The 27823-nt window shown below is 48.2% G+C and overlaps 2 protein-coding genes across 2 annotated transcripts; both read right to left on the bottom strand.

Annotated features, from left to right (window-relative positions):
- Positions 1-239: 239 nt before the first annotated feature.
- Positions 240-8499, bottom strand: EIF5A2 (eukaryotic translation initiation factor 5A2). Its single transcript, XM_076341372.1, has 4 exons — positions 8230-8499; positions 6620-6724; positions 4902-5033; positions 240-4223 (listed from the first exon to the last, which is right to left on the bottom strand). Exons 1-4 carry the CDS (start codon positions 8392-8394, stop codon positions 4164-4166), a joined length of 462 nt encoding a protein of 153 aa, XP_076197487.1. The 5' UTR covers positions 8395-8499; the 3' UTR covers positions 240-4163.
- Positions 8500-14980: 6481 nt separating this feature from the next.
- On the bottom strand, positions 14981-27484 carry SLC2A2 (solute carrier family 2 member 2). The gene is made up of 11 exons (XM_076341370.1): positions 27355-27484; positions 26578-26673; positions 25773-26041; positions 25137-25261; positions 24251-24366; positions 22867-23029; positions 21812-21999; positions 20605-20709; positions 18579-18680; positions 17482-17685; positions 14981-17274 (listed from the first exon to the last, which is right to left on the bottom strand). Exons 1-11 carry the CDS (start codon positions 27385-27387, stop codon positions 17083-17085), a joined length of 1593 nt encoding a protein of 530 aa, XP_076197485.1. The 5' UTR covers positions 27388-27484; the 3' UTR covers positions 14981-17082.
- Between the last annotated feature and the right edge of the window lie 339 nt (positions 27485-27823).

Raw genomic sequence — 27823 nt, 5'->3', positions numbered from 1 at the left:
TTTTCTGATTTTTATTTCTGTCGGACAGGAACGCAAGCGTTTCTCTTGCTCTCGTACAAGTGGCAGGCCGCGCCGCTCTAGCGGCGAAGCGTTTCTCCTCCGGGGAGCCGAGGGCGCCGGCCGACGGCAGGGGACCGAGCACCGCGAGAAGAGACTGTCCTCGCTGCACCGAAGTCGGAGCTGGAGCTTGCGGGTCCATTCAACAACTCCACCGAAGCGTTAAAGACTCTCCAGCGGTCCCCGTGATCTCAGCCAGCACCCTGCTCCCCGCAGCACTGGCATCTTTATTGTTTCTGGAGCAAAACACACGTTTACATCTTTCCCCCCCGGATCGTTTGCATGGTGTCAAAACCAATACAGCTTCCAAAACGGATACACGTCTCAACCGCAAGGACTACCGTTCCCGGTTTGCACGATTTACAGGGTTTGGGTTTTGCTATGATCAGTAAAATGAATCGGCGCCATCATTCCTCTTTCCCCATTTTGAAAGCCACACCGAACAATAGCGACGCTTACAATATACAGCACAGGACAACTGAGAACAGGGGGTTTCTGCAACACAGCGCTACACAGCAAACATTTCGTTTTAAGTTCACAAACCAAGTTACTCTCAGATGCCAGATACTGTGGGACCAGACGGCAGATGCTGGAGACTTCCGATGCTCTCGGCGTACCGTGCTGAACGCTCCACCACAACGCCTCCATTAACATTCTCAGCATACAAGCGAGATACTCAAAATATCCTTAACAAGGCCTTTTTTTTTTTTCTTCCTGAAGTTTGGTTCTACTGTAACAAACTACATTCTAATTACTCAACCAAAAAAGTGGGGTTTATTGAATTTTGAATTCTGTGAGACTGACCTGCAGTAACCATAGGAGTTTGAACTGTCAACAAATTTGACTTCTTTACAGATTATGTAAAATTACCTGTACTGTGAAACTACAGACTGTGCACCATTTCTGGGTACATCGTGGATTAGAAAAACCTGCAGGAGGCTTGAAAGCAGTTACGTTAAAACAATGAAATTCAGCTAACTTCTTAAAAAAAACAGCCCTGAGAACATGGCTCAACTAGCAAGAGCCTAGTTGAAAAACCACCATTATAAGCAAAAATTAGAAGGATCTATTGAAATCTTAAAGTATTATTTGCCAACATTTGAAGGCAGGAAACACTGCAGTCTTTCCAACTCTGTAAAGTAGTACGAGAAACTCAATGAATTGGAGCCATAAAAAAAAAAATGCATTATTTGGAGTGGAAATACATTTCTTCACCTGTTTTTTTCACAGCCTTTACTCTAAGCAATTGCTTCAGCTATTACAAGTTTATAGTTTTCAGTTTTGACACACTTTAAGTATTAAGACAGTACTACAGAACAAGTACATTGGTAAGATTTGTTTTAAAGTAAAGCTATGAAAGGATAATTTCCCTAAGCATTTGGTTAGGGATCTTAAAAATACACATCTATATGGACTATTTATCACAAACAAAGTTTGTTGCAAACGATTCTGACAGTAAACTGAAACATCTTACTTTGGAAAAAATGCCTCAAATACATGTTCTAATTTAGAAGCAACTTTTAACCTTACTGAAACTTGGAGATTATGCTTAAGACTCATGCTTATGTATCACCTATGGGAAACTTCATGCATGACGAGCCAATGCTCTGCACTTCCATAGTGTTTGAAGTGCTTCACAAAAGACAACTAAGTATATAAGAACAAACCTATAATGAAGTACTTAATCATTTAAATCTTGCAGAACTGAAGGTTGCGATAGGAGGACATCCATATGTCCCAAGGAGGGCTCTTCCAGCCAGCTGGAGGTCATAAAACCTCTATCTTTAGATTGCTGTAGTACCTGAAAACTCCAGTCAGACCAGGACCCCACCTGTAGGAACAGGACAAAAACCAGCCCTCGTCCCGGAGAGCTTAGAGTCTAAGTAAATGCTCAGATTGTGGGCCAGGGACATCAAGTGCCTGTCTTCCTTCCAACAAGGTTTTAGAGGACAGATAGGCACCTGAAAGTAGTCTAAAGCACTACCAGAACAAGGACAAATCCAAGTCTTGTAGTTATCAAGCATATTAGAAGCATTCATAATGCGGTGATAGCATTAGAATTTGTATTAGTTTGACATAGCAACCTATGACTTCCCATTTGACATCACACAGCTCAGCTTGCTTGCAAGACCATCATCAATGGTTTCACAGTCACCTCCAAAGCCAACAAAGCCTGTCTTTCAGGTACCAGTTCGATGGAGAGGCAGAAAGGAGCACAGTGCAGACTAGCTTGAACTATTAAGCATGCACTTCAAAACTATTCGGAATGCATTTCAATCTCTTGCATCTACAGCTTTTTTTTTTTATAAGCGGTTTTGCTGTTTCAGTCAAGGTGCTATTTATGGAGTTCACCTGCAATGTGTACTGTGCTAGGCAAGAGCGTGTGGCAGTATCCTACTTCTGCCAGGTGTCCCAGGTAACTGTGCTTTATTACCAGAGTATATTTATTGCTGTCTTTACCTTCACTGTACTGCTCTCCCTGTCATGAGAAGTCGGTTTTGCCATCTACGTTAGACCTCCAAGATTTGCTAAGCCCTGCCACAGTATGTACAAGGGCAGTTCAGGACAGTTGCCATGAGCCCTTTGGGGATTAGAGAGTACATACTACTAAGCTGAAAACATTTTAAGCAGTTAACAGCAGTGTGAAGTCTGACTCTCACTGCCAATAGAGTGTGAACTGTGCGTGCTGTCCAGGGCAGCATGCCATGTGTTTACAAGTTGTCCTCCATTAGCCAACAGCCACTGAAGCTTAAGGCAAGTTCATGAAACAATTTAGCAACTGCAAAGAGAGGTCTGAGCCACGGACTAAGGAAGTTTCCCACTCATGAAGAGTCACCAAGTCTTAGAATTCAAGTTGAACGCCTTAAACAGGAGCAGGCTAGTTATCCTTCCATGACTAGTTCTGTGAAGCCCTGTGTTTGCCTGTTAAGCTACTAAATAGTTAGAGGCACGTATGCATGTTTCAGTGACTCAGAACTCCCTTGGAGAGGAGCTAGCTTTCATAACTATGTAGCAATTTATTTACTTTTATAGTTAAGCCATGGTTGTTCAGTATTGTCTGTCAAGTCTATAATTTGAAAATACAATAGTTGTATTTTTTTAAAAAGAATCATGCATTTAGTTTAGGCTCAATGCTACAGTTTGTCCCACTTTTTGAAAAACATGTGGTCTCTGTGCTACAAAAATATGGTCTGAACCTGAAGATTAAAACCTAAAGCTGGAAGCACTGCAACAGATTCCCATGGAGTTTGTGACCCTTTTATAGTTTAAGATAAATACAATAAAGGAAAGCAATTGAACTGCATTTTTCTATTTTATTTTTCAAGTCTGACAAAGGCCTCGAGTGAAAGTCTATAGCTTTAACATCCATTCTCACCTTTGTGTCCCCTTGACCTATCTATGTCTTATCTACCCAATATTCCAACTGCCTGCCTAAACCACAGGTAGGCTTTGACACCATTTTATCCTTACATTAAGCCAACAAGTTGGCAAAGAAGAATACAGAGGTAATACAGTTAAGTTGCACATGGCCACTGGGGGCTTGGTCAAGCCAGCTGGCATTTTTGATCACTTGAGTTTCTTGGTCTAAAAGTTGCGATTGGCACCTACAGTTCTGCAAGAGTCCCAATCCACAAAATAGTTAAGCTTTAAAAAAAAAAAAAAAATGCTACTTTTATTGTCAGTTCTACCTAAACATGTCAAGAAAAATACTATTTGTGCTCTAGGTCACTTTATAATCCTAGATACCTACCAGCTTATCTAAAAGCCCCTGAATACTGTATTTTGTCTGTTCATACAGACAAACACTGTTTTGCTCAAGCAAATAAAAATATATCCACTAGTAACACCTGATTGGTTTCTAAGATCCATAGCTGAAACCCACAGGAATGTTAAAATAGTTACAATTAAGGAATTAAAATCTCAGTGATTTTGAAAACTGCCAGTTAGCCTGCAACACTAATCCAGAATCCAGCACTGCTTTTTAACAATTCAAAAAAGAAATGAGGTTGCTTGTGAAGGCCAGAGCTTTGGTGACAATAAGAACCAAATTTATAGATCTGTGGTTTGTCCAGACCTGAGCAGTTGCCCGAGCCTGGTGATCCTCTTTATTTGCAAGGCTTTATGGCTACAGCACATTCTTCGTTCATTGCACTTATGACGGATATCTGGAAGAAAAGACAGATGGTGAGCTCCAACCCATGCCAGAGGAAGCGCTCCTAGAAGTTATAGACTTTCACATTTTAATATGTAACCCATCTCTCTTGAGAAGAAAAAAGGAAGTTGAAGCTAGTAAAATTCAGTCATTAGAAGAATTTTCACAACATCTGCCCTTCCCACCAGTTTGCTCTTCTGCTGCCTTCTCTTTGCCATATCGCCTTGGCTGACAGCGTGAGGTTCATACAACAGAGGAAGATGAACAAGCTCCTGCAATAGAGCCAAACTAGCAACTGGTGTGGCCCAGTATAGACTACAGTCTGCAGAGCTCCTTGCAGACAGGTTTGCTAACATAGCAAATTAGACTACTCAGACTACATCACAAAACTCTACGCTTGGTCCCTATTAAGAAAGCCTGGAGGCTCCAATCCACACCGTGCAGACAGCACTGTTATGGTTTATCTAGACATTTGAGAGACACCCATATCACCTCACTGTCAACTGAGCTGGGCCTCAGTGCCATATTGAGTGCTCCAGTACAAAAGTCCTACATCTCAAAGGACCAATTCCCGTGCTTCTAACCTGCTCTTCACGGAGAGATACAAATGGTCAATATCAGAATAAGACTTCTTCATTGTATAATCAAGTGGAATTAACCATAACTCTTCTTGTCTGCCCTCTATACTTACCTGCACATCTTCATTGGCATTGAATTTTCCTTCTATTTCTTTGCCAAGATCCCCTTCTGGCAACTTTAGATCCTCACGAACTTCACCACTTTCTGTCAGCAGGGAGAGATACCCATCCTGAATACCTATCAGCTGTGAAGAGAAGTTCACTTTTAGAAAGTTTAACATCAGTCGTCACTAGTAGGCAGCAGCTGAAGATAAGTAGAAGGCAGTGAACTCTACCTGTTAATTAATTCTTTAGAACTGTGTTTGTAACAGTTAAGAACCTAATTTAAGTCAATTTTTAACAACAGTTTAGATGGCTGAGTCAGGCCAACTGTAGCAAAAGCCAGTCTGCTATCAAGGACCGCCAGAACCCTGCTGGTTACTTCCTAGTATGTGGGGCACTGCAAAACCCATCCTTATGATTTAGAAAATGTACTGCTTCCAGGTCACTGGTTCAGCTTTTTACATGGGTGAGTTAGAAACACTAACTGGAACGGTGTTCACTGAACAGCACTGCTTTTATAAAGTGTACAAAGTACACGACGGTTGAACTGTACACTTCTATACCTTCATTTGTACAATGACATACTACCATTTACATTAAAGGCTAATGAACGAATTAGGAAACATCCACCAAGCTCTGGACCACTTTTATAATGCTGTTTTCAGCCTAACCGAAAGCCTGAACTAAGGGGAACGGCTATTTTGACAGAGCAGGTTAGGGAACTTAGAACACGTAACAGTAAACCTAAAAGGCAGCCCTAGCAAGTCTGATAAACAGCAAGAATTTCAGTAGCAATAAGAACCCAAGAGAAAGATCACCAAGAAAACAGTAAGAATCTCTTGGAAGGTCTGAGCCCTAAGACAGGCTAGTCACACTTTATTCAAACAGCTTCAGCTGTCCTGAAGTGTTGCTAACACTCTGAACTTTGGCTTTGTCAAGCAATTGCAGCTTTCCAACTGACGTGGATGAATCAGTTCCTGACCAGAACTACTCCCAAGACAACGGGAAGACAGCCGACATTACAACTCAGAACCTGAGTTGTGCTGCTTTCAAGAGTTCACTATCCATATCACAGAAGGCATTACAGAAGTTACAGAAGTCTGCCAAGTTCCCTCCATACATCTATTTCAGAGCAGAGCTCAGGAGCACCAAAATTACTCGAGATCAACTAAAGCCAGCATCCACACAAGGAGCAGAAAGCACTGTAGCAAGTTAGAATTGGCATCAGATGCAGTTTAAGACTGTCTTGTTGATTCATCTACCCTATGTAAGGGTGAAATTATAAATGACAATATATACTTAGATTCAAATTTACTTGAAGTGAGATCCTGATATCTTTTAACTAATAATAACTTGCAGCAGGGATAACCTCTCTCCAGATTCTAAAGGATGCCAGTATGACAAAGAATAAAGAAGTGACCTTACAACATGAGCTAGAAAAAACATGGTTCTGAATTATGTCTATTACCTGCCATTTCTAAAGATTGCTACTATAACATGAGGTTGTTAGTACAGTAAGGAGCTCTCCCTCAGTGAGCTCCGACAGTTTTAACAATTCAGTAAATGCTATGAGTTCAGCAATGTCATGTCTAGACAGGCAAATTCCATTAATTCTGACAACAGGACTTTATTAATTGAGAGGCAAGTTTTGGGATGAAGAGAGTTTACGTGTGCTATTAGGAGTATAAAGCCTCTTAATGTGTGGAGGACACAGTGACTGTTCACTCACCTGGTAATCATTCCTCTTGATATTTGGAACATCCATGTTATGAGTTGATGGGCAAATATCTTCGTATTTTTTACCAGTGAAGATATCAATACCAACCAAGTGGACCTATAAGAGAAGAAAAATAACATCAGTTACTGTTGGTCCTAGAGAAGCAAGATGGTATTGCTGGTTCCACGAAGAGATCACGTGTAATACCAGATTCTGCCTAGACCCTTTTGCTTGCAGTATGAAAGCAGCCCAAGGACCGAAAAAAGGCCTCTCTCACCCTTTCATAGCACACTATGGAAACACTACATGAGAACAAAGATCAGCCACTGTTATCTTCCATAGCCATAGCCTTCTGTAGTTTTACAGCAGCAAGCTGGAGCTCAGGGTATGCAGCTGTTAAGAAAACGTTTACTTCAAGTTCTAGCTGTTCTGAGAAACAACCGTGTCGGTGACAACGTGAAGGTTAAGAGGAAAAGAAGAGGTGGTCGTGCACAGAAATTAAAGCAGCTCCCACTTCCCTTTTTGCTAGCAGCAGCTATCCACTGCAGCTAGCACTTGGATTACCAGTTCATAGCCTGCTCTTCTCAGATCCTTTCACTCTCACAACTGTTTCAGTATTTAAGAAAACTGGATCTGTCTAATAAAACAAGCCATAAAAAAAGCAAGGGAAGGGAAAAAGGAAAAAAAACTGGCAAGGGCTTGGTATACTCTAGCTTTGACAAATCCTAAATACTTTACCCACCTACATGTATTGTACAAGGTTGTGGAAACTGACAACTCTAATTAGTCTATGCTTGTAACAGATCTGTCTCTAAACTTTAATATACCCACCATGAAGTGTTGTTGAATGAACGAAGGGGCGTTCAGCCTTGGTCCAAGCTCTGGACAGCTGCATAAGCCAACTGCTTAGGCAGCAGGCCTGCAGCCTCAGACAGCAGCCTAAGAATATCCCTGCTGGGACGCAGGAGGGGGAAGGTACTCCTCACTCAGTGCTGAAAAAAGCAAAGAAGCAGCGAGGCAAGCTAGCAAAATAGGGCCAGAGCAGGCCCACAGAGGTAACGATTGTCCGCTGAGCTCTTCTAGATTATGTAACAGAACGTGGGCAATTCTAGTAAGCGCTTAAGTCGAGCGCTGCAATAGTGAAAGTCTGCTAGCACAGGCAGACACAAAAGTGCTTTGGTGGGTAGCGACAGCACAATCCAACCACGCCCTAGTGATTTCATCAGCCCCCCCTTCCAGAACTTACTCTACCCTCACTACAGAAACAGGTTTTATCGCTACCAGCGGTAAAGCTTTTTAACAAGTTGGGAGAAAAAAAACCAACCCAACCCCCTGTCCTCAATCCTTCCTCCTTTACATTACTGGAAATCCTTGAGCTAACTGTAGACTGAAGAGACTCACGAGACACTGCTGCAAGAAAAGCAAAGGCAGGATACAGAACACTCTGCCAAATGAAATGCTACACCCTTCCTTCTCGGCCAGCCACGCAACGAGACAGCGATACTGTTCGACAGCGATGCCACTCGACAGCAATGCCGCTTGGAGGGCCGGGAGCCGCAGGAGCACAGACTGCGGGCTGTGCAACAGACTGGGGCTTGCAGAGCCTGCCTGGGGCCGCTCACCTTGGCGTGGCCGTGCTTGCCCGTCTTGGAGGTGGACATCTCCACGATCTTGCAGGGGCGCCCCTTGAGCACCACGAAGCCGTTCTTCCGCAGCGCCGAGCACTGCATGGGGTAGGTGAAGGAGGCGCCGGCATCGCCCGTGGTGAAGTCGAGCTCGTCGGCCATGGCGGTGGGGGGCTGGCGGCGGGGGGGGCTGCACGCAAGCGAGAGCGTCGGTTCGGAGCCCCGGCGGCGGGCAGGGCCGGGCTGGGGAGGAAGACGGGGGAACCCAACCACCTCACCCCGCCGGGGGCAGCGCGATGGCGGCGCCCCGGGGCGGGGAGGGCGGACCGCGCCCGCCTCGCTCCGCCACACGTGCCCGGCGGGCGGAGAGCCGCCGCGCGCCCCGCCACGTGCCAAGGCCCCCCAGCCTCTCCCCCCGCAGCCTCTTCCCCTCCCCCTCCCCCGCTGGCGGCGGCGCCCGCCCCCGGGCTTGCCTCGCCCTCCCTCCCCCGTCCCCTCAGCGCCGCGGCCCAACCGCCAACCGCGCGCAGCTCCGGGCTCTGGCCCCGCGGCCCCTCTTACCTCGCGAGGACGGTCGGGGAGGCCGGGCGGGCGGGGGCCGGGCCGAGCCGGGGCGGGGCGGGGCGGGGGCACGGCGGGGCACGGCGCCGCGCACACGCGCCCGACCACTGCGGCGGGCGGCGGGAAGGGGCGGCGGGCGGCGGGGAGCGCGCGCACCGCACCCCGCCCAGCCCCGCCCTCCCGCTTCCGCCGGCCGCCGCGCTCATTGGCCCGTGCCCCCTCGAGGGGGCGGGGCCGGCCTCCTCGCCCCCTGCCCCCCCGCCCGCCGGCTGACCACGTGCTGGAGGCGCTTCCCGCGTTCGCCCACCCAGCGCGTTCACCCCGCCCCCCGCCGGCGCCTACGGAGAGCGGTTGGGCTCAGCGCGCCCTCTCGCCAATCGCGCGGCGCCGGCGCCATTGCTACCGAGGCGACCCCTCCGCCCCCGCCACCCCGGCTGGCGCAGGCGCGGGGCGGCCCCTCGGCCGCCAGGCGGCGCCGCGCGCCTCATCCCGAGCGCCTCCCCCCCCCCCCCCCCCCCCCCGCCATCTTGGCGATAGGGTGGCTCTGGCGGCCGCTTCCTCGGGAGGGCCGTCAGGTGGCTCCCGGCGTCAAAAGTAGGTTTTAAGCGAATTGGAGAAGAAGTGGGTGTTGCTACGGCCCGGCGGGATAAGGCTGCCTCGTGAGATGTGGTTAACTGTCAATACAAAACTAATTTGTCCACTTAATGTTTCCCCTTTTGGAGTAATCAGAAACGAGCGTTTTGCAAGTGCACAGTAATCAATCAAAAGGGCCTGAAACCGCCTGGAAGCCATGGTGAAAGCTTGTTTTCGTTAATGGACATGGGACTCGGATGGCTCCATGCCCTACCCCTTAGCTGCAACGCTAATGGCGCAGCCCTCGTTAGCCTCCGGCATCCACCCCCCGCGCTGAGGAGAGGTGTGTGGTGATGAACGTAGCCACCAGGCCAGACAGATGGATCCCGAGCAAAATGAGGCCAAATGGTTATTTCTGTTAAAACTCTTCAAGTCAGATGCCATAATACCTTCAGCTGTTTGACCAAATTCACCGAATTCACCTGAAGACCATTCTGTGGAGCTGCCAGTGGATGGGGCCTGGCCCTGCCCGGTGCCATGCAGATCACCTACTTTAAACACCAGACAAACGGTAAAATGCAGAAATTTGGAGGTGTGTGCGGCAGCACTGTCAGAGCTGGCCTCTGCTGTCAGCACTGTGGGCTGCAGCGTGCTGTCCTATGTTTTCTGCCCCAAGATCCTGAGTTTATTGTCTCTGTTCCAATGGGTGGCTACAGGAGCCAGTTTTAAAGTCAAATCTTAAATTGGTTTCTAAGGGATCTTTTATTTAATTCATGTTAATCTGTGTGATCTGTTTGCCTGTGGTCCTGCCCTTGGTTACATAGATCCCACTCCAAATTGCACAGCATGTACCAAGGAGATAGGTTTGGCTTTCATTTACACGGGACCCCTTTATAATGCTCCAGCAGGTCGAGATGCTGGCTCTCTTCTGTTACAGGGGTTTTCAGTGGATGCTGCCTCACCCAGCCCACCCTAGAGATGATATGCATTACCCTGGGGAACTTGCCCATTTTTCTTCTGTGTCAGTTGATAAGCAGAGTCTGGGCCATTCTGTTAAGTGTTTTTACATGTGCAGTGTGTGTTTGTTTATCTACAAGTGCATGACTAGTTGCACATGCTCTGTGGCTTTTTTCTTTTAATAAAATACTTTGCAAGAGAACTACCAACTGTTCTGAGCCCAAACCAGGGCAGCCTGGGGCTAAGCACTAGTGATAATTTCTTGTCTCAAGTATCAGATAATAAATTTGGTTGATTTTCCACAATTAACAGATTCATTTTGGATGACTTGAGAGATCTTCTGTACTACACCAAGTCTTGCTGAAGTGCAGCTGTAGATGATATTTATTTCTGAGACACAAAACAAATATTCCAAGGCAGCCTTTATCAGAGATTCGGTAAAAACTTGGAAATCAGCTCCGTCAGTCATTGCTTGCAGGCATCATTCCTTTGTCTGGATCAACATTTATTTTCTAAAACATGTTTCTTGATAATACTAATGTGATTATCCCACTTTTCTATACAACAAAAGCAATTTGATTTCAAAGCATATTTGTAAATGCCATGGCCTTTCACATTTAAATGTATTTCCTTTTATTCATGTGTGTGTAGAGTGTTGCACAGCTGGATCACACACACATCTTTTCTTTTGAGTAGACTCAGTATGTTATCAAGCTTTGGTTCTGCTATCGAAGTCTTCATATGAATTGCTTTGCAGAAATGGTTGGAGTTAGAAAACTTTTGGAAGGTTTAAAGTGAGCAAGTTGTATCTGTTCTCAGTTATGTTCTGGAGAAATGTCTGATGCCTTAAAACACCTCATTAAAGCCTTGCCTCGAGAGTATGCATTTCAGCCAGCACTGGGGTAAACATCCCACCTTGTTTCCAGCAAACCCACCAGAATGCAGGAGGTGGTGTTTACACCAACATAAGCCGTGGGTGCAGCCTAGCTTACGCTGCCTCCTCACTCCAGCTACTTGCCTGGTGCATCGCTAGCTTCTGGGAGAAATCTCTCTGGGGAACATCAAGGAGGGCAGCACTGTCCTGGGACATCAAAGGTGGAGGCCTCGGTGCTCGGAAGACAGAAGAGGGTGCTGAAGGAAAGCCCTTCAGGCTAGCTGAGAGAGGGCCAGTTGCAGAGCGGCGGTGAGCAGTTTACGCAGCCTTGCTCCCCTCGACGCTGGGTGAGCACCACAGGAAAGTAGAGGGAGGCTCATTCAGCACGACTTGGTTCAGGTCACAAGATTAGAAATAATGGGTCACGAGCAAAGCAGTGTAAACAAACCTATTCCAACTTGAGCAAGCGTCTCTCAACTGCTGAGCTGTCTTACCTGGGATCCCACCGACGTGTCCTGACTGTTGGGGGTGAGGGTTCACACTGGCTTCTGGGCACAGCCTTGAGCAGCAGGACATAAGAGAGGCTGGGGACCGATGATCCCCACCTCCACAGGCCAGTGCCGTGCCTAGCAGACCCTCTGAGCTCCTGCATACAATCTCTCCATGTAGCGTGAACCCAGTAGTGACTTTGCCATAGGCACCCACTCTGCTCCAGGCACTGCTTTAACCCTGTTGTTCACCGTCTGGCTCCTACGAAGAATGAATGCAGTGCCAGTGACTCACCTTGCATTTGCATCGGCCTTGAGAAAGGGATGCTGGGATGCTGGATGGTTCCTACAATTATTAGGGGCTAAATGCCCCAGGACGCTTAAAAACTACCACAGTACTGCCTCTGCCTGCTCCGTGGTCACCCTTACCTCTTCGGTGGTCCACACAACAGCCCAGCCAGACAAATGTGCTCAAATGAGGTGTGCGCAGACAGCCGCACTGTCTGAATTATCCAGGGAATTACCCTGGGCCCACACCGGAGATCAGAGGCAAGCGGTGACAGTGCAGGGACATTGAGCTAGTGGGAGCCACCTGTAACTCCCACTAGGAAGAGAGAAAGCACATAGTAACTCTGGCTGTTCCCTCCTCCTGGGGCTGCAATGGTGCTAGAACAGTGATATCCCACCCATGACCTGGGGGGCCCTGATGCTTTTCATAGTCACGAGAGCCGCTCTCTGCTGAACAGAATACAGGGGGGCGAAACCACAAGGCACTGCCCAAGCCTCAGGTCTGCAGTTATACCTACAGCCTGTAAAATTTAGGGACTGCTGATCTACAGCCAGGATCTATTGCTACTCTGCTGGGGAGGAGATTCTTTCCCTTTCAGCACAGCTGTTCAGGCTGTGCCTCTGGGTAAAATTTGCCAGTGTTGCTTCAGGATTTAGTGAAACACTTGAGCATAGGCTCAGTTACCTTAAATTAAATCTCATGCTTACATGTGCTGCTGGATCCAGACCTGACATCCTGCCTTGTAATCCCTCAGGTCCCATAGATTTCAGTGAAAGATAAGGACATTGAGCACCTCAGAAAATGCATCATACCTCAAAGGCTTGGTCCCTGCATATGTAGTACTTGATTCAGCTTCATCCTCATCAGCTGTTTGACTCAGGAGATGGAGGGTAGCACTTCTCAGTGATGAAAAACAAGTTGAAGTGAGGCAGAAAAATCTGTGATAAATTAGTGTGGAAAGTGTTAATGGGGCCAAATGTCCTGAGTTTATTGGATTAGGGAAGTCAAACTAATTTTAAAATTATGCCTAGAGAGTGGGAAACTAGATATCGTTAGCCATTTATCTGACACAACAGAAAAGTCTTAATGGCTGTCATCTCAGCACATTAGGAAAACACTGTCAAAGCTCTGGCTGACAAGATGCTTTCTCAGGGATTATTAATTATATAGCATTATTAGCCAGCCACAGTATGGGAACATATTTCCCATGTTAACTAAAGTGTAACGACCATTTAGCTAATAAGTATGACTCAGCCTTTTAAATTTTCTTAATGATTAGCAACTTAGTAAAACTGTAACACTGAGAGATAAAAATAATGATTCAACTAGCTGTGTCTCAAGAACAAGTTTTAACTGGAACTTGCATGTAGCAAGGACAGATAAAGTGTACAGTTCTAATTACCAGCCTGATGTGACAAGACAAAAGTAAACATATCTGCAAATTTAACCAACTCGTATGACCCCTTCCTGCATCATCATACATGCTAAAAGTGTACTTGTGGTAGTTCAGCGCAGCGTATCAGCTTGATCCTTCCACCGCAGCTCTGGTGAGGACAGGGGTTGCTGCAGCCTTCAGCAGCGCCGAGCTCTGCACATCCTGTCCCAGGCTGCAGCCTGCCCCACTGCAACCATTAGCAGAATTGATTTGAAACATCCCAGGATGAGCGAGGCATCATCTCCAGGGGAATATAAAATACATGAAATGATAGTAGTAAAATGCATGAAGGCACGTTGTCCAGTTACGGCCTAAGAAGGTCAGAGAGGGTCCCAACCTGGAAGGAGAAGACTGACTTCCCTTATATGCAGCAGCTGCTGCAAGGAAGCACAACCTGAAACTCGGCACTGACCAAGTGCAGGGTGTGCCTTGTTAGCCAGCAGGATTCACAGCATGCTGGCAGCAGACCGGGGAAAAAAAATCAATTATTGGCATGTGAAGTCTGCTGGCTCTGAGACTCCTGCTTCAAGCTACGTGGTCTTTACTATAGCTCAGCCAAAAGCTTCACAGAGGTGTGGGATGAAATGAGGAGAGAAAGTCTGATTAAATGTACACATAGCTTTCAGCTGACAACTGTTTTTACAGAGTCATTTTATTTAAGGGCCTCTAAACCCCCAGGTAGATCTTCTGGGAAGTTCAGGAATATAACTATGGGTAATGTTAGTGTTGTGGGCTTTGTTAAACTAATGTATGTGCTGTACTAAAGTAATTGGATCAGGCTTTCTATTATCATTCACCTAGTAACACACAGGAAAACAAAGACTGGCTGCTCAGAGTGTTGCTAAATAAATGACCCCTCACTGCTGAGTTACTGACAGTGTCACTGGCTGGTGCCCCTCAGGCATTAGGATGAAGCTCAGCAGAAGTTTAGCGAAGCAGTTTTGAACAGCCTTTCTCATGTTAAACCACCTGTACAGCTGTTGTGCAGCCATAGTTCGAGCTGTTCTGTTTGTACAGACTGGCCGGCTCAGAATGACCGAGTGGGGATGTCCAGGACCCTGGTACCAGCACCCTCACTGCCACCCTGCCTCTGCTGTCTCATCCTCCTGTTCCTGGAGGGAACCTAGCCTGGCTCTGCCCTCAGAGCAGGGACAAATCTGCTTCAAACCCCATGGCGCCCCAAATGCTCCTCCTGCCTATCGTGCCTAGAGAGGCCCCAGCACCAAGTTTTGAGCTGCATGAGCGTCCATGCAAGCAGAGGTGTGCTTTACAGTGGGCTTTTACAGGTGGGTGGTGGGGACAGCTGGGGTTAGATGCTGGCACACCTCCAGTGAGGGTTCATCCCAACACAGAGCCAGCTCCCACCGGCTCCAGGGCTGCTTCCCAACCCTGCAGTCTCACCTCTGGACCATCCATTTCAAAGGGATTTAGCTGAGGGCTTGCACAGCAATTACCACCCATGGAGCAAATGTGCCCTGCCAGGAAAATACCTCCCATCTGGAGTTGGACATACGTCCGAGATGTACAGAGGGAAAAAAAAAACAACAGCGCAAGCCAACACATGCCGTAGATGTTGTTCATTGTCACCTTTATGTAACAGACATTGATAACATTACTGAAAGCAAGAACCCATCTCTTTTTTTTTTTTTCCTTTTTTTTACATTCAGACAATCCATTATAATATTTAACTAACTGCAGTAGACACCATGGAGAGCTTCTGAGCCTGCCGTCTTAGCTAGTCTCACCTGGGGAGACCTGTTTGCAGCACACAGACTGACGGTTCGACCCAGAGCCTGCGCCCCAGCTCTGCTGCTCTCTTCTGTGCACTGCAGCCTGGGCCCTGGTTCCCACCCGCCCTGCATGCCCCATGTCAGTCCCAGGTCCCCTGCTGCTGTAGCACATGACAGCATTGACCCAGTTCTCCTCTAGTTAAATCCCAGCAGTCACTCCAGGAAAGCCTTTGGTGCAATCTTACTGCTTCAGTGCATATACCAGGGCCAGACACTTGTCCCAGTGCACCTCATGGCTACACTTCCAGCCACTTGGAACGGACCAGCATTTGCTTTAAGGTCTTAATACCAAGAGAGTAAAGTCTACAAAGGAAAGAAGTTCAGGCACATGGAAAGGAGCACGAACCTTCCCTAAAACCAAACCCATAGCAGCAGCCTATGATCCTCCTTGGCCCATCTATTCTCATGCTTTTCATTATGCTTGATCCTCTGTTACGTTACGGTCACTGTTTCACTGGCAGTTGCGATGAGCTTGCAGTGACCAAGCAGTGCTGGTGTTTCATCTCTAAATAAATAATGGGTTTCTATCCTGAGAAAGTTGCTAGAAAGTAACCTGGTATCACGACAAGGAACATGCAAATCTTAAAAGTCAAGCAAACGAGAGCAGGCTTTTACAATGATTCCAACATATCCCCCCAAAAAGGAAGAAAAATCCTTGCAGTTTGATTTTGTCACATAAAAGTATCTCATAAAGAAGGAAAACGAGCACAAACAAGGCTATAGAAACAACACAACCTCCTGCTTGCACACTATCTTGGCTGAAGCACATTCAGCCAGCAAAACCCTAAGTGGCGCAAAGTGTGGGTCAGATCAGTGGGGCACCTTCCAGTTAATGCTGCAATACCCATTTCCCCTCTGGGTTATCATTAACTGTTACGGTACGGGCAGCCTGAGGCCTCAGCTGAAGCTGGAGCCTGTGGGTCTAAGCATTGTACAAAAGGAAGGGAAGGCAGACACAGAGGGTGGGGAAGGAGGAGCAGTGAGGGGGGTGACCTGGTGATGGTCACACCATGGGCGGGATGGCAGCAGGACTTGAGTCTCCTGACCTGGGGGCCCGGAGTGCCTGGGCCCATTGTGTGGTCAATGATGTGCTGTATCTTGTGCTGCAGCAGGGATAAAGGAGGGAGGAAAGGCTTCCTAGGAGGAAAGAGGAGGTAAATAGTCTGGCTGAAACAAAAGAAGAAAAATGCACATCAGCCCAGCCAGAGTTTCTAAGATTCTCTTAAAAAATGTTGTGACTTAGAGAAATCCTTTTGAGATTGGACAGCATTTCCATAATGCACGGATAGCAAAGCAAGCCAGGTGCATCCCAACCGATTCAGGTGGGATCCACCTTCTTCCTCTACACAGGCAAGAGTAAGGGGGAGTTTGCTCAGTCTGTTTTCCTTAGCACCTCAGGCGATCAGTGCTGTGTGCTGGTGGCACAACTGCATTCTCAAGTCATGAGATCACTCAGCAGAAGGAAGCAGCAAGCATGGGACAAAAAGGTGAAAACATGAGACTACAGCATCAGCCAACCCCTCTTTCCTTCATTCCAGCTGAGTGATGACCCTGCTCAATGTAATGCTTTGCCAACTAGTAAGATCGTTGTCCCACCGGGCTTTTCCAGTGGGGCACGGAGACACACATGTAACATATTCCTCCTGTCCTTCCCTGGCTTTTCCTGCAGCCCAGTTGTACCGAGTATTTCAGAGTAAAATGCCAGGTTAGCACCTGTGGCTTGGAGGTGTGAGCCTCAGCAGCCAGAAGGCACCTGACAAATGGGTCCTTCTGGTCTGCCAGCTGCAAGGTTTTTGTGAAATTAGACTTTTGCTCAACGTTCTTCCTGCAGTGCCTGAAGGAGGTCCATGCTCAGTCCCTCCTTTCTGGGTGCGTGGCGATGTCTATGCCTCCTCACTGCCTCGCAGGTTTTCCAGCTCAGTCATGGCTTTGTGCAGGAGCTTCTTGCGGCGGAATACAGCCGCGATCTCCTCAAAGGACTTTCCTTTCGTCTCCGGTACTTTGAAGTATGCAAACAGAAAGAAGACTAGAAGCAGAGCCGCAAAGATCACAAACACGTATGGTCCACACAGATCCTGCAGTGGGGGAAGCGAGAACAGGGGACACCACCATCAGCACCACAGGGATGGCTTCCCCTTCTTACCCTGGGTGGCTGAGGTGCCCAGTGGGGCTTGGGGATGGAAATCTGGGAGGCATGTCCACATCCCGCTGGGTTGCTTCGGGAGCCCAGCAGTGAGGTTGTGCCAGTCACTTATTTGTATGGTTTTAGAGGGATTTCTTACCGCTATGTACTGGAAACACATTCCCACGATGAAGTTGCAGGCCCAGTTGCAGAAACCGGCGACGGCAATGGCGGCGGGGCGCGGGCCTTGGCTGAACAGTTCGGCTACGATAAACCAGGGGATGGGCCCGGGCCCAACTTCAAAGAAGATGACGAAGAGGAAGATCGCGACCATGCTGACATAGCTCATCCAGGCAAACTGGCTCTGCAAGAGGGTGCACTCGGTGTTACAGTCCCAACATGACTCTCATTAATTATCTCTAATTACTTTAATTAGCCTTCTTTTTCAGAAATTTCTTTCTATTCAGACAAGCGGAGGCTGGACATGAATAATTAAAGCTTTAAACTCTTGTGTCGGGTGCTGGCTGGGTGTGTGGTGCCAGCGTTGCTGCTTGCAGAGAGATGTTTGAGCTCACAGTTATCAGCTCAGCTGTACCCTTGAGCCCTCTCCTTGCCTGCAGCATGGCCAGGAAGAGGCAGGATGGTGTTGTCTTTAATAACCAGGGTGTTCAGTAAAGGAGGCCACCCCTTATTTGGTTTTACATCTTGACAGGGGCTTGCACCAGTGGTTTGGACTGAATTTGATGGGGGCTGGCTCCATCCTCTGCCTGTTTTGCCCCTTGTCTCACAGCCTGACCCCTCTCCTGGGTGTCAGAAGAATAATTTGTCCCTTTTTTTATGACAAGATGCTAGTCTAGCATCCCTGCACCGAGCCAGGGAGATGCAGGTTGAGGGTTTAGGGCACACACTGCGCGTGGAGGTATGCCCTGGGTTTTCTTAGCAGCCATGGGATTATGCCGTGGGAATAGCGCAGTTGCTGTGTAAGGAGCTGAGGTTGTCAGCAGGCTCAGGGAGAGGACAGGGGACACACGTCCTTTCTAGCAGCATTGGGGTATCTCAGGGGCCAAAAAGTGCAATGTCCTCAGGCACTGCTGTAACCAGAGGTGGCTCCAGCTATGGCCACTTTGAAGTGTCCCTTCTAAGGACAAATGTTTTCTGAACTTCTTTGAGATGAAAATGCAAAACATTCACTTTAAAGGGTGGTTTGTCTTCTCTTGTTTGCAAACCATGGAGAAAAAAATGGGGAGAAATCCTTACCAGGAGCACAAGTCCAACTGTCATGGCCACGGCGCTTATTAACATGCCCATCAAACCAGCCAGGAACAGGGACCGCCTGCCCGCCTTCTCTACCAGAAAGACCTGTAGAAACACGTGCAGCAGCTCAGTCTCCAGCACTGAAGCTCTCAGGAGGTTTGATCAGGTCCATTAGCAATGAGCAACCTGTTACCACTACAACACCACACTCCTGCTCTTTTAGGTCTCATGGTAGAGATTTATGTGCTGGTTTCCAAGTGTCAGAAACTGCTGGTGGCTGTTAGGGGGCTAGACTGAGCAGCCACCCTGCCGAGGGCAAGGCAAAACCACATATACTCAGAGCTCATGCATTTCCAAGCTCTCAAGACTTCCCACCACTCCTACGCATGTATTGCTATGGACTTTTTTCCGTTCTTTTTTTTGTTCTTTTTTTTTTCAGGAAGAATAAACTTACTAGGTCTGCATTAGTTTGGAAGCAGCCTTCAAAATGTAGCATGATTCAAGTCACATCACAGGCCATTGCACCTTGCCTGTCTTAGGGGAGGGATAGTTGTGTCGCAGCTGGAGTCAGGATTTTTCCTCCAGTTGCTCTCAGACTCCTTTTGCTTCCCTGGTAGCCACAAGGCTTAGTTTGCTCCTTCTCAACTTCTCTTGGTGGACTCCAGTCATCTCACCCAACTTTTGACATCTAAGTCTGTACCAATCACTTCACGCAATGGGGAGATGTAGGTAACTCCAGAGGACAGTGCATCTGGCCTGCCCTAAGATACCATGCACTAGCCTCTGAGGCTGCCTGCTCCTTCCCCTCTGCTCGGAAGGACACTTTGGCCATCAGCTCAACTTTTCCTGCCATTACAACAAGTGATTTATGCTTCCAAGAGACCATCTCTTTTGCTGGAGGCAGTTCATCCTGCTAACTCATGAAGTTGCAGAGGGTGAGCCTCTGTGCTCCCTTCTCCCCTTGCCAAGGTCCACCCAGCTGTCAGTGCTTCTGCCTTTTGATCGGGGTCTGTCATTTATTGACAAATGCAGGTAATTTTTAAGTGCTCATGGTTCATGGCCAAAAGAAGCAAAGAGCAAATGCCCGAGGCTGCAAGTACCACAGCCCTGGGGTGGAGATCGAATTGCAGGAGAGCCTCCAAGCTGGAGAAAGACCTCTTTCAGCCGCATGCCTTCGTGCCTTATTTCACAATAAACATCACGTTTTCTCCTCTGTACGGGACCTGTGATGGCAGGTTCACCCCAAGACCTCCTCTCTCATGCATGCTGGACTAAGATCTCTTAGGGCTGTGTATTTCTACCTTGCAGCTAGTCCTGCTTTGTGGTGGGTGGAAGTCCTTTGCTCCCTAAGTCTCTCTAGAGATGTGAGGGAAATGGGCTTGGCATTTCCTGATCTTCTTATATTAATGGCCACATTAAAAAAATAATTGCCTGCTGATAGGAATTGTGTTAATACTCTCAGGAGAGAGACAAATGAAAGGAAAGGCTGTGAAAACAGAACCATCCTTTTATTGCTGCGGAGTACTGCATAGATACCATGAGGATAGGTGCTAGATTACTTTTATTACTGTGGAATAGCCTTTGGATATCACTCATGCTGGTGCTATGTACATGCAGAAAACAATTTGAAAGATAACAGGTAAGAGGGAGATTGTGAGCTGCTGGCGTCCCCATCACAACCCCAATCCCTTGCCTTCTCCCCGAGGGGAACAGGACCCACAGGATTTCAATCTCAAAGGCAACTTTTATTCTGGGGGGAAATACTGAGCTGCCAGAGCTTCCCTGAACCCGGTGATGCAGTTTTCACTCATGAGGCATTTAGCAGTGCTGTTTGATAGCAACGGGCTGTATTTCAAGGCTTGATTTTTCAAATGACACTTGCCCAGGGAATGATTTTTCCTGTAAGGTGGGCAGGGTCAGCCCTGCAAAACTGCAAATCCCAGCCCCAGCTCCAGGATAAACTCATGTTTCAAAACCACATTGTGGCTTACGTGTTTTTGTAGTCTAGGGGGCAGAAATATTTACTTACAGAGATAACAGTGAAGACTGTGTTCACCACTCCAACACCAATGGTTGCGTAAACTGGTTGGTCAACTCCAGCTCTCTCAAAAATGTTTGTAGAGTAGTAAAATATCTATCAAAATACATTAGGATGAAGGATTAGGCAACAGGGCTGGTGGAACTTTTTGTTCTCTTGAGGGAAGAGTTGCACTTGCTTGGCTGAGATGTGAAGTAATTTAATTATGATTAGTTTTTCAACTTTTAATGGCTTGTTATAATAATTAAAGCTGAAACTTTCAAAGGAGCCCGAGGGAGTTAAAAATCCCATTGAAATTCCCCTCCTGAGCTACTGCATTTGCACATTTAAAACTGTTTTCTTCCATGTAGTCCCGTGTTTAATCTTGAAAACCAGATCACCAGCACTGAGCGCTGGAGACAAATACCTTAATATGACCGAGTTTTACATGAATTTTAAAATATTCTTGCTATGCTGGAATGACTCAAATTTCTCCCTTCTCTCCAAGAATAAGGCAATTCCTACCTGGTGGAAGTTAAGGGCAGGAGGTAAATGGGTGGCTGACCCCGTGGCTGGTGGATGGGGCTGGGCATGGCCTCGAGCCACGGCAGCTGGGCTCCATGGGGCTGCTCATCCCCAGCTCAGCCCCACGAGGCTGGGCATCCCCGCGTGCTGCTCCACCTTGCAATGCAGAAATGCTCTTAGAGTTTTGAAAGCCGGTAGGACAGAGGCCTCAACCTTTTTAAAGTTGCCACCAGACTTTCAAGAATTTGAGTCTTAGCCGATTTTGAAAAGGAAGCTCTATGGTCCTGGGTGTAAATGGTGATTTCTGGTATCCCAGGAGGTGATGCAAAAACTGTTTAGCGAAAAATAGCTAGAAGATAGTGATTCTGCGGTTCCTGGGGTGAGCATGTAGTGATTAAAGAGAACAAACTGCTGACGAACTCAGGTAGGCGGAGGGTCACGGGAGAGCTCAGCATGGACCCACCGTACCAGCTGGTTTTGTGCTGAACTCCCTCGCACCCTTCTCCGCTCCTGCCCTCCCGCAGCCCGGCTTGGTGGTGAGGTCCACCTTCAATACCAATGACGGTGGCCTAGGAGCCTACTGCACTCACGGGAAAGCCTTCTCTTCACCTCTGCATGGCTTGGACAGAGCCAGCATTGCCTTTTCATGGTCAGTGTGGATTTCTTTAAAGACAAATGTTTTTGGGAGACTCACCGCGTTGATTCCTGAGAACTGTTGAGATACTTGCACCATCAGCGCCACGATGACAGCCTGCCTGTACTTTGAAGAGGTGAAAAGCTGTCTTATGGAGACTTTCTTTTCACTAGCAGCTTCTTGCTTTTCCTTTTCCATCTCAGCAATCTCTTTCATCGGGTCACAGTTTCCTCTGAGCCTTTTCAAACCTTAAGAAAAAAAAGATTGACATTTTATTTTCAATGGTAGATAAGGAGTAGAGTAAGGACAAGAATCTCTCTAGCCAAAACTCAGGGTAAGCCAACCACATGGACAGTAGTGTCCTCTTGCTCTGAGAACTCCTATGGCACATCAAGGATCAAAGGTGTGTCTGCTTGGCAAGGGGCAGCAGCACATTAGTTCTACGAAAGCTCTGAGACACCACGCTCAAGCCTCATCCCTCAGCAATGCTTATTAGTCCCATGCAAACATATCTCAATAGTTTCTGGTCCAGAGCTAATTTATACTTCAGCAGCTCAGAGCATGGGCATGCAACTCTGCCCCCAAGCATGTGGACGTACTCTGTTTTACTCGATCCTGGGTTCTCACCTCAGTTTCAGCTGTGTCCTATCATTGACTGCTCTTACTCCTTGTAGAGACGGCTGGAACCAACTAAGGAGGGCCACGCTGGAAGATGTATAAGCGGTTGCAGTAACTGCTATGGGTTTGCTGTGTAGTTGCAAATAGCACCACGGATAGAGAGGTCAGCTGTCTCCCAGAAGATGTCATTTTTACACCTGGTTGAAATTCCTTCCAACTGAATGGGCTTTTGGGGGTGGCATCTGCTAGATGCAATCTCTCTGATGGAAAGGAGTAACATGCTAAGGCTCACACCACCCGCAACAACGTAGAAGCAAGCATGCCTTAGGCAGTGACTATATGCAGGTATCCAAAATCCCTCGTGCAAATGTGCTGCGTGGGATGGAGCAACTATACCCAGTTACATGTGTGAGCCCTCAGCCGGGCTTTTCCTTCTGTGTTTAATACTATGTATAGTATAAAAACAATTCCAGACAAGACCAGAACGTGTGTCTTACTTTTTTTAGCTTCTTCCACCTTCCCCAGTTTGATGTAAAGGTATCGGGGGCTCTCGGGGCACAGTAAGAGCAGGAAGAACTGCAGGAGGGCAGCCACACCGGACAGACCGAGGAGCAGGGGCCACATCTCGTCGTTGCCCAGGAGGAAGTCTAGTCCGAGGACCTGGAATAATTGAGGCATGTTTGAATGGCTTATTTTGCACCCTAGAAAAAGAAAGTGATTGACCACTATGGCATTTCGAAGCAACAACCTGGAGGAAAACTAGAAGCAAATACCAATTCTCAGTCCTAACAATTTGATTTCTTTAGTTATGATGCACATTTACAAGGAGGGAATGAACAGATGGCGTAAAAATGTCATGAGCAAGACTTTGGCTTACAGGTGCTGTGGGACAAACCTCTGCAAGCCTGTTCCCCACTCTGGGGTGACTCAGTCCTCCTTGGGATGTGCCACCAGCAGGAGACCTGTGCCTGGCCAGAACCATTGCGTAAACAGCTCAGCAAATACACATATGCCAATGAAATGTTTTCTCCTCAGACCTTGCTCTCCTGGGTTTTTAGGGTATGGGTTTTTATGGGCATATGTGTCCTAAGCAGTCCCACAAAGGTGCAGAGCTTGGATGGAGGTCCACACAGTGTGGGATGCCCCAGCTGCCTGGCTGCTAACCAGCAGAGTCTGAGCACCGGGGCCGCAGTGCAGCGAGAGGCTCAGCAAATAGGCTGACTTGAGCTTTGCTTCAGTGTGTGATTATGGCATTGAAAAAGATGTTCCAGAGGGGTTGTGAGTACTTGCAACTTTTTTCCTTCCACAATTTGCAAAGCATTTTTTGTGCTCCCGCAGCCAGTGAAGCTGGCAGGACCTACCTTGTGAGCTTTTTTCCCCCATGGTCTGTCCGTAGTCTTTGGCTAAGTCAGATTAGATGAACTTTGTGGTTACGTTAAGTTTTTCTGGATGTGTTGGTTCTCAGTACATTTATATGTCAGCCTGTCATGTAGCTGGGACTCCTGCCATGGTGGGAAATGCTGATGGGGATGTTGGACTCCCTGCTTCTCTGATGAAGCCATTTTTGAGCACCTGAATATCAGGGATCTCATGTTCAGGATCCAGCCTGACTCTGATGAGATGCGTACAAAAACTTCACAGGGGAGGGGAGAAATTGTTTGCAGTAGTACTTTTTAGTTCATGAGAAGTCATGAAAAAGTCATAAGTCCTTAACAAAGTCATCTTTGTTAAGGACACCTCTGACTCAAGGTAGGAGTTTAAGCCCATTAGAGCAGATTGCTTCACACTCTCCCTCAGTTTTGGAGTGACACCCCAGTCTATCACTGGGGTATCCCTAATCTCTGAAGTACCCTCTCTGGACTTGTGCACTTTCCTTCTTACCTGGCTGATGAGGATACCTGTGACGATAGCAAGCTGGTGCAACGTTCCCAGCGCTCCTCGAAGGGCCGTGGGAGAGACCTCGCTGACGTACATGGGCACGAGTCCGGAGGAGAGCCCTGCACCAAGCATATGTGGGCATCACCTCTTCTAGACCACAGCTCAGCAACCAGCAGAAACCGCTTCCCGAACGGGAAAGGAGGATGGAGCCCATGTGCTGCATCCCACATCCCACCAAGTCCCTTGTGCCTGGCTGGGAACCACCCGCATCCTGCAAAGGTGCTCGGATATCCCCGGATTCAGAGCCCCGAGCCAGGAAGCCTTTACACTTGAACACCTACATATGAGCATGGAGCTGGGAGAAGTTATCACAGAGTAAAGAGCTTTATTAAAACTTGCCTTGAACCTTCAGAGTGGAGTATTGTATTTGCATACCAGTAATAGTGATCATGAGCTGTTATTTCTAAGCTAATTCTAATGTAATTCCATATTATTTGCCTACTATCTTATCCTCTCTATGTACAGTGCTGCTATACTATCTGCTAGATACTACTGTTGTCTAGGGAACCTGTTAAACAGCATGGCTACTAACATACTGTTACAACAGCCACCACCAAGATCGAGCCTTGAGATACAGAGGAGGGACTCGCTCCTTTCTAGGATACGTAAAATAATCTGACTTCATGATAGAGCCAAACTAAATACTTCTGGGAAAGATCCTTGATTGAGAAGGACAGACATAGGGAGAAGAGGGAAACTCCCACCTGTGAAACCGCTTCTGAACTAAAAAAAAGATTAAAAAAATATAGGAAACTTTTAACTGCAGCCTTGGAGCACCCAGCACCCACCAAGGGGCTGGTTCGCAGTGCTTGACCCTGCTTGGACTTACCGCAGTACAGCCCCGTGACTGCTCTCCCAGTGATGATGAGCATGTGAGACGGCCCGAATTTCGCCAGCCCCATGAGGAGGTTCCCAGCGATGGAGAGGACGTTCACCACCAGCATGGCTTTCACTCTGCAAGGCAGCAGCAGCACAGCTCGTTCTGGCACCTCTCTCAGCCAAAGCAGCCATCGCAACATACAATCAGAGCTACTAAGTGACTTAATCAGCACTACAGGTGAAAAAATAATGATCGTAGGCACTGAAAAATATCAGGCAGGGGTGCAATCACAGTAGCTAAAAGTATATTATACATCCTCTGCAAACTCCATTCAGATGCCCTCCTCTCCCTTTTGCCATGGAAAGAAAGGGGGGAATTCAGAACTTAGTCAAGGCTGCTCATCAGCTGCTTGTCTGAAGCACTAAAAGTTGCAATAAAACATCTGATTTATAATTGAGGATTTTAATAAGCCAGACCTCTGTGGTCGTTGGAACAGTATTTTGGAGGTTTGAGGGTTTTTTTTCATTAAATTGGGGAAAATAACACAAATTGTATTTCTACGGGGAGGAAATGGTTCAAGGGGAAAAATCAAACAAAAAGGCTTGGGCTGTGGCAGGCGACTCACAGCACACAAGGTCCTCTCACCTCCCCAGCTGGTCGCCGATCCACCCCACGGTGAAGGAGGAGACCATGCCGCCGACGGCAAACATGGAGACGGAGAGGGACCAGTACATGGTGAGGATGTGCGGGGAGGTGGCGAGGTCCTCGCCGTTGTCAGCTGAGGGTGTGAGCGTGCCCTCGGTGCCACCCCAGGGCTCCATGCTGGGGACGGTGCCATCCTCCCCAGAGGCGTTGGTGGCATGTCTGTCCAGGGGGGCAATGCCCAACACATGCCCGTAGTGGGCTTCTATCACCTGTGATGGGCAAAGAGGAAAAACGCCATCAGCTCAAATGTATAAACACCTCCAACCCCTGTTTTGGGCTTTTTTCTGCCCCAGGACAAGCTTTGCATCACAGGCTCCACAGGGGTGAAATTTTGGGGTTCCCCACAGCTCCCAAGCACCCACACCCCCAGCAGGGAGGGACCACGAGGGCAGGCGCAGAGCATCCCCCCTCATCCAATGCTGCCTCCTGGGGATGGGGTGAGCATGGTGTCCGGATTCAGCACCTGCAGAGAGGTGCTATCCCTTGGTCTGGGCACAGGGACTGTGTTGCAGTGGGGATGGCACCATGATGTGCGGAGCCCCGTGCCTTTCACTGCGGGGGTGGCAGCAGGGGGCCCTCACTGTTGTCTTACCCTACTACCTTATCATGGGGGCTTTGTACTGCAGGAGATAGTGCCTGGGAAGGGACAGAGCCCTCCTGAGGGCTTCTGCAAGGGACAAACCAGCCATAGCTGCCCTGAAGCCCTCGTCCCTTGGCTGTGCATGGCTTGGGGGGCTTGGCTTACCTTCTGGGGGGCGTTAATGACACCCAGGCTGTAGCCGTACTGGAAGAAGCCCAATACCGCAGTGAAGACAGAGAGGACCAGTGTTCCCGTGAGGTGCTGGGGGAGGAAGCAGAGAACAGCCTCACCCCACTGTCCTAGCCCTGCCCAAACCTGGGGGGCTGCACCCCATCCCTGTCTCAAGGGACCCCGCTGCCCAGCTGGCCGGGACAGTGGCACCCAGGGATGCTGCTGCAGCAGCACAGGCACTTTGGCTGTCTCCAAAGGAGAAGGGAAAGCCCTTGGGGGCAGGCAGGATCAGGCCCCCGGGGAAGAATGGCGTTGCCCCACAAACAGCAATGTGTGCTGGGGGTCTCCCTGCTGCGCTGCCCGTCCCCGCCCCGGTACTCGCAGCGAGCGGGAGCTCTGCCTGGTACAGCAGCGCAGGCAGCAGCAGCAACGTGCCCTTCCCCATCCCCAGTGCACGGTCAGCACCACCGCTGAAGCAGAACAGCTAGGAAAAAATGACCAAAACGCTGTTTTTCACAGCAATGCTGTTTCAAGCATTATTTCCTTCTGTCACAGTTAAAATTATCTGATGAGCTGATGGAGCTCTTAAAAATAAAAAATAATCCCTTGACCCCTTTGCCCCTGTGCTCAGTACGCAGACATCAAAGAGCAATTAATTAGGGGAGGGGATTTTTTTTTTTGGTTTTGGTCTTGGCAAGCAATAAATGCCATTGCTCAGTGCTGGGCTCCTGCAGAAATTCTAGTGCAAAAATACCACCGAGCCATGGTTACCTTCTCTGCTTGCATTTTGCTTTTCTTGTCCATCCCGCAGCTCCTCCGCTGTCCTCCCGGGAGCGGTCACTGTCCTGGGCTGCAGAGCGAGGTGAGAGCTTGGGCAGGGAAGGAGGGACAGCAGGGCTGGGATGGAGGCAGCAAAACTGGCTGGTGCTCCGAGAGATGGGACTATATCAACTCTGGAGTTAATGAGAAACCCAAGCCTTCCATGTGTTATTTGGCCACTGCTTGGCTCAGAGCAGCCACTACCAATCCCTGTATTTGGGGGGACAAACAAAACAACGGGAGACCTGCAAAGACATAGAGTGGACCTGGGAAATTGAAATGATCCAGCTGAAAGGCTGATTTGGGGCTGTCCCTCAGTTGAACAGTCTGATGTGACATGCCAGGGACTTGGGTACATGCTACAGCCTATTTCGAGATGTTCAACACCTTTCTTGGCTTCTGTGCTGGGTTTATGTGCTAC

This window comes from Aptenodytes patagonicus, chromosome 6 (genome assembly GCF_965638725.1).
Source record: "Aptenodytes patagonicus chromosome 6, bAptPat1.pri.cur, whole genome shotgun sequence".
Classification (NCBI taxonomy): domain Eukaryota; kingdom Metazoa; phylum Chordata; class Aves; order Sphenisciformes; family Spheniscidae; genus Aptenodytes; species Aptenodytes patagonicus.
This window is presented reverse-complemented; position numbering and strand designations above follow the sequence as displayed.